General features: G+C 34.6%; 1 protein-coding gene across 1 annotated transcript; it reads right to left on the reverse strand.

Annotated features, from left to right (window-relative positions):
- Positions 1-10,218: 10,218 nt before the first annotated feature.
- LOC140959214 (heavy metal-associated isoprenylated plant protein 24-like) lies at positions 10,219-11,248 on the reverse strand. Its single transcript, XM_073417064.1, has 2 exons — positions 11,037-11,248; positions 10,219-10,586 (listed from the first exon to the last, which is right to left on the reverse strand). Exons 1-2 carry the CDS (start codon positions 11,191-11,193, stop codon positions 10,291-10,293), a joined length of 453 nt encoding a protein of 150 aa, XP_073273165.1. The 5' UTR covers positions 11,194-11,248; the 3' UTR covers positions 10,219-10,290.
- Positions 11,249-12,082: the final 834 nt, after the last annotated feature.

Here is a 12,082-nt window from a genome sequence, read left to right on the forward strand (position 1 = left end):
TTTACTAACTGACGAATAACCAAGAAATATACCATCATCAGATTTAACACCAAAATTTGTTAGGTGCTTTTCGAATGATTCTTATTAATCATTGATATGTTCTGAATGTAACACGTTGTGTTAACTGCTTCTGCCCAAAACCTTCGAGAAATACCAGAATCAGCAAGCATAGTTCTAGTTTCCTCTTTAAGAGTACGATTTCTGCGTTCAGCTATATCATTTTGTTGTGTTGTCTTTGCAGCTGAGAACTCATGTCTAATTCTCAAATTTTCAAGAAACTGAGAGAGTGTTTGGTTGAAAAATTCAGTTCAACGATCGGATCTTATTCTTTCATTCCCAACTGACCTTTCATTTAAAAGTATTTTGAAAAGTTTTATCAGTTATGAAACAGTTTGATTTTTTGATTTTAGAAAAAATAGTCCAGTAAATCTTGAAAAATCATCAAGAATCACTAAAGCGTATTTCATTCCCCCTAAGTTCATGACTGATATTGGACCAAATAAGTCCATATGCATCGGTTCTAAGCATCGGGTAGAAGATTTACTTCCTTTGTTTTTAAAAGATGTTCTTACTTGTTTCCCAAACTGACAAGATGAACATATTTTGTCTTTTGAAAACTCAATTTTTGGCAGACCAGTTACCGGCTCGTGGTTACTCAGACGTGTAATGGTTTTGAAGTTCAAGTGGTTCAACCTCTTATGTCATAACCCGTTTTTAGATTGATTTGAAGCTAGAAAACAAACCGATTCATTAGGTTGATTGCTCCAACTGACCTTATATTGTTGCCACATCTATTGCCTGTCATAATATCAGATATATTTTTAACAGTACAAACATGTTTATTGAACTCAACTGAATAATTATGATCACATTATTGACTAATGATAATGAAGTTATATTTTAGGTTGTCAACAAGTAGAACATCATCGATAATAATGTTACCATGGATAAGTTTACTCTTACCCACAGTTATACCTTGTGACACGTCTCCAAAACTGATATTTGGACCTAAGTACTTGACTAGTTGTGATATTAAATCTCGAACATCCACCGTCCAAGTACCAAACTAAATCTTTGGTCAGTTTACCTGCAATCTGCAATCATAGATAATGACTAAACTTGGTACCCAGATCTATTTGGGTTCGGAACTGATTAATTCTTTAGAAAACCAGACTTGGATCAGACGAACTGACTTTCCAATCGCTATATTCAAAATTGATTTACCTGATCTTTGTGTGTGGGGTGTGTTGTGTGCAGTTGATACAAGATGATTTTTAGCTTTGTTTGCCTTGCTGTTCATCGGATATCTTTTCTGAAAAGACTTACAGTTATAGTGGTTATTGTAATAGCCATTTGCAGAGTTCTACCAGTTATAACTGGACCATTTAGGTGACCAGCTGTGCGTTTCCGTTGAACTCTTTGGGCTATATCCAATCCCATGTCTGTTAGCCTTGTTAATCTTTTCCATTAGCTGTTCAACTGGCTTACATAGCTCAGGTTGTTCATGATCCATAATTGATTTGACAAAGTGAATGTATTTCACTTTGTACATGTCCAGTTTTGGCTTTGTACCAATTGATGAAGGTTCACTCTGGTTGTTAAAGCATAAACTAGTTTTATCTCCAACTGATTTCTGTAATCCTTGCATCTCAGTCAATGTAACTGATGACTTGTTCTAGACATGGATCATATCAGTTAGGTTCGAATTTTCAGACTTTAAATGCTGAATCACAGACTGGTTCTCATCATATTCCGCTGTCAGCTCAACAATTTCCTTTTTGAGATTCGACATGTCAACTGATTGTGAACAATCAGTTTCATTTTTTTCATCTTTAGGATCAGTTTGATTTGCTTTAGTTTTCTCAAAGGAGAGAGCAAGCTTTCGGCACTCATTTACCATGTCATGCAATGTTGAAATAAGTTATTCTCGTGTAAAATCAGTTGAACTGAAATCAAATACCTGTTCACTAATGGACTCAAGTTCAACATCATTAGCCATGAGGCATTTCACCTCTTCTTCATCACTAGAGCTGCTTGAGCTCTCAAAGTCTGATGCGTCACTATCATTTCTGCCTATTTGGACTTGTTTTTTCAGCCACTAAGGCTTCATGCTTCTTTATGAATTATTTCCTGTCATCCTTGAATTTCTTTATGTGATAAAATTGCTTCTTTCCCTTTTCAACTAATCTCCTACTATCTTTTTTCGGCTTGGGACAGTCAGCTATGAAGTGACCAGTTTTGCCACAGTTGTAGCAAGCATTCGGTTCATCCATGAACTCATTCTTGTGATAGTTCTTCTAGAATGATCCTTGGTTCCTCCTCATAAATCTTCCGAATTTTCTGACAAACAACGACATCGCATCATTGCTCAGTTGTTCAACGGTCTTCTCAGCTGAAATAGTTGGCTTCAGTTCAAGAGCACTTAGGACATTTGTGATTGGTGGAACCGATGGTTCACCTTTTCTTGTCTGCGTCTCGAATTTATATGCTTTTACATTTGCAAACAAGTCAGGGAATTCTACTTTGTTCAGAACTTTCGATTCTCTCATGGCCTTTGTCTTGACATCCCACTCCTTGGGAAGACCATGCATCACTTTCAGTTCAACTTCTTTATTTGAATATACTTTTCCCGGTGCATTCAGTTCGTTGACAATAATGCTGACCCGTTCAATGAATTCATTCCTCGATTCACCTGATTTTATTCTGATGTTGTCAAATTTTTGTACAAAAATTGAAAGTTTGTTTTCCTTGGTCTGTTCATTACCTTCACATAACTGAATTAGTTTCTCCCAAATTTCTTTGACAGATTTATTCACCTTTATTTTGTTGAAAGTTTTCTATTCCAACATCTTGTATAATATGTGTTTAGCAATATTATCCATGTTGTCTTTTCTCTTGTCTTCACTTGTCAACTCATCACGTGGTTTCTCAATGCGATGAGGTGCTCCATCAGTTAGCGCAACAACAATGTTTGCTTTCATGATTTTCATTGGTCCATCAGTTATGACATACCACATGTAATCATCTTATGTAGCTAAGTGAGCCTGCATTATAATATTTCAATCATCTAATTTCTCTCTAGATAACATATGAATTTTGTTGAAGGAAGTCATTGTTATCAGATATATGTATTTGAAAGTATTCAAAAACAAGATTTAACAGCTCTGATACCACTTGTTAGGACCGGTTAACTCAGGTAAAGTGTTTAGAAGGTGCTTTGAATAAACACTTATGTTTTTTAGTTATTTTTCAAATGTGAGTTAATTCTTCGAGGAGTTGATCTCGAAATCTTGTATGTTATTATCAATCAGTTAACTAAAATAGTATGAAAATAAACTGAAAAATAGATTTGAATATGAAATGAACACAAGGATTTTTATGGATGTTCAAAGACTTAAAATGCTCAGACTTCACCCATTCTATCTCAAGGATATGTTTTCACTAAAAGTGTAGCGTCTACTACTTTTAAAAATGCGGAAATATATTTTTTTTATTAAAGCTCACATTTTCGAAATAACATTTAAAATAATCATATTTATTTTAACATAAAAATAGCGCGGTTTAAAATAATCAAACTCATTCAAAATCATACGTGAACATAAACGAATAAAATCATAAAATCATCATCGTAAGAAAATGTTCATCTCCTCTCAATTTCATAAATCATAATGCGGAAAACACGTGGTCCTCGGGTCGTGTAACTGCACCAAGACTGCCTACTCAGAGTTCGGCACCTCCAGTCTCCTCATCATGAAGCTCACCTGCATCACACACGCTTAGTGAGTCTAAAGACTCAGCACACCTGTACCAAGAATAACAAGTACATATCCAGGCACACAACAGTGAAAAATATCGTATAAAATCATGTCGTGTCAAATCATGTCATCTCATATCATCATATACGTGTCAAAACAGCTCATCGTGTCATCATAAACTTAAACATTTTCTTTTAATTGAATTCAGTTCATTAGTCGTAACTTTCGTATCAGCTCTATCGATGGATCCATCTATAAAACCATGGTACCCGACGGCGGGGGACATCAGCGACAGCATTACCTGCCCACTGAGCCCGGGCCTCAGCTAATCATATCTCATGTCATCGTATACATATACATCGTCAGTCACAACCAAATCACATCCTTAAAAAATATCATCAATTTCATCACTTAATAAAAACATGCATATGCGTAAATTTTCCTTTAAACCAAGCATACAACGTATTTATCATAATTGCGTAAAATCGTAAAAATAATGCATAAACATTTAAAATATCATATATTTGTGCTCAGGGCGCTGCCAAGACCAAAATCTCACCCCGGGTGCAAAATGATCATTATGCCCCTAGAAACCCAAAAATTATCGTTTCAACACTGGACCTCTAAAATTGACCCGAAGCTTACCAAACTCCTTAAAACATCCCCAAACATATTTAAAATCATTATTAGACATAAACTCGAGCCCAATACCAAACTTAACCGATTCGTTTTAAAACTTGGACCGGTCCCGGTTTTAATTCGAATCAACTCGAAACTCAACCAAACTTTCCCAATTTTTTTTCACACCTTAATAACACCAATAAATTCCTAAAACCATGCCAACAGACCCCTAGACTCACGGCTGAAATTCCAGAAATATAACGTAACTCCCGGCCCTCTCATAATCACCCCCTTCGTGCACTTCTTCCCCAAGATTCACGCCACTAGCCGAACCCATCGCTCCAGTCAAGAACCAGCCCACCATGGGCCTATAACAGACTCTAAGGGACACACCAGAACCAAGCCAATGGCCCCATGCACGCTCCTAATCGCTAGGAATCAAGAAACCACACAAGCTCCCTACCAAGACCAAACCTACTCCCCCTCGCTCGATTGCTCGTTCCCTTGTTTCCAGCATGATTCGAGCCTTTCCAGCCCTTGCTCAGACCCACCAGGGTCTGGTCCAGGACTAGGGAAGGCCCTCGCACAACTGGTGTAGCAGGAACAATGGATCGAACCCTTCCCAAGCAACGCACTCAATCGGCACTCACCTAATTCAACAAAACCCAACCAACTGCACATACCGCTTGAAGGAGAAAATGGACTCACCGAACTTTGCAGCAGCAAGAATCATGAAGAAGCTTGTGAGTCGTGGAGGAGGTTAAGGGGTTTGATTTAGCTTAAATGAGCTAGTAATTAAAAGGTTAATGAGCTCTAACCTTGATACTTAAATGATTAAAAGAATATTTAAGCCCGATGAGTTTAAAAGTTGACCCGTTAAATCCAAACACACTCCCGAAAATATTTCGTATTGAAAAAGTTTTGAAATTATTAGCCGAACTCTCAAAAAAATCCCTCGATTCGATAAAATTTTCTTTCTGTTAAAGATTAAAATCTTGCGGGTAAAAAAACCCAAAAATTCCCATTTTGAAAAATACATTTAAAAATGCTTTAACTTAATTTATAAAAATAAATCGTGTAATAACATAATTTTCCTGAAAATTTTCCGGTCTCCATTCCTCGTTCGGGCGCGAAATGAAACTTAAAAACATAGTGCGTGAACTTTTAAAATTTCATGCATTAATTCCTATCATTCAATAATAATGCATAAAATGTATAAAAATAATTAAACACAAATTAATAAAATAAACATGCATTTTATTCTTTAAAAGAATTTAATAAAATACCAAAGAAATTTAATAATTTACATGCATGTGGTTCACGTGGACTTTCCGATTTTCGAGACGTTACAAAAAGACACACCATATTTCTTTCCTTCAACATCTATCACAGCATAATATTTATTTGAACATGTTTTTAAACAAAACTAGGCACTCAACTTGATATTTTCTTATCTATGCTTGCATGTGTATTTTAACTCTTGAATCGTGGTTCCAAAATCATGTTTTTATGTTGTTCAAAGGGCTGCCATGATTAGGGCATGATCAAGAATTGTTTTACATGGGCTTAGAGTCCTAAGAACACACCAAAAACGTTGCACATAAAGGAACGATCAAGCTGGAACCATATTTTGTCATAGGGTGTGTAGGGCTCCGTTTTGGGGAGCAAAGGCTGGGCTTGGTCTCGGCTTGGGGCCAGGGCTATCTAGGGTCTGGTGTGAGTCAAGTAGGGAGTCCTAGCGAGTCAAGGGCTGGGGCAGGAGTCTTAGCCCACCCGAGAAGGGCCATGCGGCGGCGTTGTTGCAGCAGCACGCATGGGCTTAGGGGCTCGGCCAAGGGGCTTGGGCTAGGCTAGGTCAAGGGGTTAGGGTCCTAGGAGGGTGCACAAGGGGTTGGTTCAGGGGCTGGCTCGGTTGGCTAGGGCCTAGGCGTGATAGAAGAGTCCTAGTGCTTAAGGGTTACTCGGCCGCGGCTTGTGGCTGTTATGGGTGGCTTCGTTCGAGCTACGGTCAAGTCCTAAGGGTCCAGAGGGGGTTCAAGAGGGTCCATGGGAGGTCTGGTCCGAAGATGGCTCTGGGTGGCTCGGGCTTGGTTTGGTGAAAACGTAGGATGGCTCGTGGTTTTAGCTTAAGAGTTCGAACTAGGGTTTTAATGGTATAAAAATTGAAACATGGTTCACGGGGGTCGAGTCATGGTTCACGAGGACTAAAATAATATAAAAAATCTAATTTTTGAATTTAGAATTTTATATTAAAGTTTGAAATTATTCGGGACTAAAAAACCTTAAAACGAATAATTAAAGATTAATTAAAAAATCTAGTATTTGGGCTAAATAAAATTATAGAAAAATAAATTTAAGCTTAAATAATTAATTGGGACATGTTAGAGTCAATAGTATTAAGAAAAAGTCAAATTCGAGGAATTTTACGTCTAGGGGTAAAACAGCGATTTTACACTCGAAAATTAGTAAACTGGCAGTGTCCTGAATGCTGTTTTATATGCTAAATTGATTATTTTTAATGTTTATGGATTTTAATATGTTAAAATGTCTTTTTTGAATGTTTAATGATTTTTATGATTTAATATGTACATTTAAAAGATATGTTGCATGCTTGGTTTAAAAAGAATAAAAAGATATTAAATGCATGATTTTTATAAAGTGATGAAAATGTGAAACATTCGAGGAGGTGAAGTAATCGTGACTGTTATGATGATATGATGATATGAATGGGGATATCGTGAGGTAAAAGGCCCAAGAAGGAGCCCATTTATGGGAGAAGGCCCAGAGGGTTCCCGACGATCGTGTTCACATATGATGAGGATAGGCCAAGGCTCAGTTGACGGGTGAGAGTGTCGATGATGTCCCCGTCGCCCAGTACTGTGGTTACATGTAGATGGATCCATCGACCCTATGAGGAAAAAAAGAAAGTCAAGATTAACGACTTGAATTCAATAAAAGGAAAAATGTATATGCTCATAATGAAAGGATATATGGTATGAAAGGATAAAAAGGAAAATGTTGAGGTTTAAGTTATGCATGTTCATGAAATGTTATTTACGTAAAAAGTATTTTAACTGTTGCATGTGAGCTGTATATGTATTACTTGTTATAAAGATTATGATGTGTTGCGTCTTTAGACTCACTAGATATGATTGATGCAGGTGAGTTTGATGAAGGTCTTGATGGTTGACCTTGTTGGGCTGAAGGTGCACATAACCCGAGGAACATCGCTTATGTTTTCCGCACTTATGATTTTAAGTTTAAGTTAAAGATTTTACGACTTTTTATTTATGTTTTTTGAGAAATTTTTGAGAGGTGTTAGTATGTGCTATACTTTTCAAATTAATGCTTTTTAGGTTAGGTAAAACGTTTGACGATTTCACGTTTGGACTATTTCCTTTGATTTTCAAATACTAGTTGGTTGTCTGATTTTAAAATGGTGCAAAATATTTTATAAATATATATGAGGATTTCGGCCGAATTAATGGAGTGGAAAAAAAATTTCTAGTACTTTTTAAAGCAAAACGAGTAGTGGACGTTTCAAAAAGATGAATGAAAGTAAGAGGAAGATAAAATAAGATGAAAGTTGACATATAGTAATAAGATGGAAGATTAAAGTTAAATGATGAATGTAGAAGAAGATGAAAAAGTTGGATGTAGGATTATGAAATTCAAAAAAGGGAGGAAGATAAGAGATAAAAGAGTGCGTTGTATTATTCAATTTTTTATTTTTTCTCATTTTGAATCTTCCTACCTTCATTGTAGCCGTGGGCTGCAGCCTAACATTATAAGCTTGAAAATACCTATTGACATTCCTCCAACATTTAATGAAGAAATGTTTGAAAGATGAGTTTATGGAGAGTTTCGTAAAAAAAATCAGAAAATATGAGAATTACTCGAACTAAAACCACTTTGAGGAATATGAGTTTTGACTTCTACACTACACACGTCTCATTATCTTGATCTTTTCTAGTGAATGCTTGAGTTTTGAAGTAGCAACGAAAGTGAATTTTATGATTTTCGAAGTGTGATCTTTTGATTGAATGTGACAGAATTTGGTGGGATAAAAAGTGTTGATTGTGTCATTTTTGTGGAGATCATTGAATATTCATCTCTTATATTTTTTTATCTATTTTGTTCGAAGACAAACAAAGGCTAAGTGTGGGAGTATTGATAAGCTTGAATCTTATAGAGATTTTAAAGAATTTATTTTATCATATGTGTGCTTATCTCATATTGTTATCCCTTATTTAATTGTGCTTACATGATGTCGTTATCCCCCATATTATGCTTATTTGAATTAATTTTATAATATTTGTAGAATTGAACAAAAGAGAAAAAAAAACCTAATTTTGAAGATAAGATGATTTTAGAAGAATTTCAAGGGCAACAAAATGTTACAAATAAGGAAATAAAAGAATAAAAAATTAATTTATTCTACTTGGTGATAAAAAACAATGGAAGCAAGGATAAGGAAGGAGAAAATTTAAAGATTTTGGACTCATTCACGTGAGAATCTATGGTTTAATAAAAGAACTTTTGTGACAAATTTTTGAGAGCTTCACGTGGAGAGTTTTGGGTTTTTTAAAATCTTGGCCCATTAAAGAAGATTAAAGGTACATAAGATATCATGTAAAAAAAGATAATGTACAGTAGATTGACGTGAACAGAGAGAAAAGTGAAAATAGAATTTTACCTGAAGAGAAGGAGAACTTGGAGGAAGACACATCTCTTAAGAACTTGGAAGAAGAATGCTAGGGTTTGAGAGAGAAGAGCAAGACAACTTCAAAGGGAGAATCACGCAAACCACGTTGAGATTTTTTATTCATTCCTAGATTTTATTCATATGAATTCAAGCATTATGTTTTTTATTTGTTTTGATTTTATGGAATAAATTTTTTTATTTTAATATCACAATATGGTCGAACAATACTTTGTTTGATATTTAGTTTAATTTCAATATATCATTTTTGTTGATTTTAATTACTGATTAATGTTGATTCAATATTTCTTGTTAATAGGTTAGATATTTCACCGTGATTTTCAAGAATGTAATAATTAATTGAATTTTAACACGTATAAACATAGTAGAGTTCGATATCGTTGTATGTCTTATTTCATTATTTGAAGTTGAATCACTCCTTGATATTTGAATTCATCGTTTTTTATTGCAATTTTTTTTTATAGTTTAAATTAATAATTCATATATCCTCCTTTTATTTATTATGTCTAGCTTAAGTTAAGTGATAAAAATCTAGTAATTAAAAATTAGTCTTTGTAAAATTGATACTTGGATTCATAATCTATTTATTATAACTTGATCTGCTCCGTTTGCTAATCTTATTTCTAACCGAAATCATCGGTGATGCTGAGGTTGTCCAGTAACTACCAACATTTCATTCGCTACCTTCCCATTAGCTATAATTTTTTTTTATCCAACAACCATACTATGGATCACCAGGAAACTCAATTATTATTCCTTTGAATACGCCATGTTTTTTTTTTGTTTTTTTTTTAATTTTTCTAAGAACTTCCCATAATATTAATGTTATACTAGTAAAAGATGCACACACGTTACATATATTATAATTATTTTTAATCTGATCAAATAATACTAAACAGTTAACACAATATTATTTTCAATTTAGAAGAGTTGTTCGATTAAAAAAAAGTGTTGGTTATATTTTTTTCTACTTAAAATATGGAGTGACTTGAGGAGTTTTTAGTAAGGTAAGAAAGATGATTATGAAATTAATTAAATATTTTGGTATCCTTTAAGATAGTTACTCTAAAAGTCTCACACTTAATAATACAGTACAGAAGTATATATATATATAATCTATTGGAGTAACATACTTGATCTTTTTTTATTACATATATATTAAAAACAGAAACATTCATGACGTTGAAAGCGCTACATGAGAGAACACGAGTGTGGATTATCATCACTAAACATGAGTGTGTATTGTTGTTCATCGGGGTTAAGAGTGGCCACTCCAGGTTCATCAGTCCCTCTCACGAAATTTGGAGGGGCTTTCTTGTCATAAACTCCCGAGGCGTAAGGGTGAGCGATCAGCGTGTAAGGTACGTACGGCCATGGCTCCACTTTCTTACCGGTCGACTTGGCTGCTTCCATCACCTTCTTAGCATCCACGAACCCATTCACTGTTGCTTTTTGTTGTTTCAAATCTATTTCCACTGACTTCGCTCCTGCATGCATGCATCCCCCCACCGGGGCCAGTTCCAATGAATTAGTTGCATAGTCACATATATAAAGACAAAACACAAGAAATCATATGACTTTGCAATCAATTGGATTAATCATTTTTGTAAAGTGGGATTGTTACGAAGTAGACACCAGCATGTCCTTTTACAAGTAATCTCGCTTTTAAAATCCCTCGCCTTGCCTACCTACATGATTAGAATAGGTGCACAGACGGATCAAATGTGGCTGTGGGATTTAGGTCACGAATTCTATAAAACATTCTTTATTCAATTAATGATAGTGTTTGTTTTTGACACTTATGTATATGTATACGTCTTATGAAATACAAACAAATTTTAGAGGTAAAGATTTGCCACTGTTCTTGAGACATTTCAGATTATTTCAACTTTTTCACTGTTTAAGCAAAGAATATACATGGTGCTATGAAGTAGTACCTTTAACAGAGGAGAGTGCGCTCTTGACTTTTTGAGCACAGCCTTCACAATCCATTCTGATTTTAACAGCTACTGTATTCAGTTGCTTCTTCTTCTTCTTCTTCTTGGAGAGGCTAACCAATTCAGACAAGTACTCCAATGTCCCCGAAACTCCCATCTCTAATACTTTCTTTAACAGATTAATGTGTATGATATATGGGTGTAGGTGATATATATATATAGATGTAACATAAATAAAAAGTGGGTTAAATAAACTTTGCAATAGCTTGAGGGATTCTTTTTTCACTTGCAAGAAGTAAACCTTTTGGGCGGCGACTGGGCCACTTTGTTTGGCACATGGCAGACTACAGATTTAGCTTGGGGTCAACTTTGTTGGTAAGGCTTATTGGAATGAGTGGATCACATATAACGAGTTAATCTTACTTATATTCACAATAAAAAATAAAAACGAAAAGTAATATTTTTTCATAGATGACCCAAATAAGATATCTGTCTCACAAAATACGACTTGTGAGACCGTTTTACATAAGTTTTTGTCTATTAGAATATACTTTGATCTTTATATATACAGGCAAGTTTGTATGGCCAGATAATTTCCCTTTCATCTTTTATTTCAAAATTTGGTTAACCAAGAAAAATTCGTGGCCGATTATGCCAACAATTGTATTTGGTTGTATGGACGACAGGTGCGCAATTATTGATGAATAAGACTCTGTTTTTCCCCTTTGAAATAAAAAAAAAACATAAAAGATCGAAATTACAATATAATCGTGAAATTTTTACAATCTTAGAAATTTCTTGATTTCATAATTTTGCATTTATGATTTATCTATACTTAGTTTGGTGAACTAAATTGTTTTCGAATAATGATATAAATAATGCATACACGTACGGCCTTTCAGCCTCAACGTGAATTGTAAGCTACCTATTCCTCCACATATATGTGAAAAAATAAAGGTATAAATTATAATTATGTTATTATTTTAAATGTATAAGACCAATAAATGTTTAATAATTTTAAGTTTATTCGATATATTATAAGTTTC

The sequence above is a fragment of the Primulina huaijiensis genome, chromosome 2 (assembly GCF_012295235.1).
Source record: "Primulina huaijiensis isolate GDHJ02 chromosome 2, ASM1229523v2, whole genome shotgun sequence".
NCBI classification, from domain to species: Eukaryota; Viridiplantae; Streptophyta; class Magnoliopsida; order Lamiales; family Gesneriaceae; genus Primulina; species Primulina huaijiensis.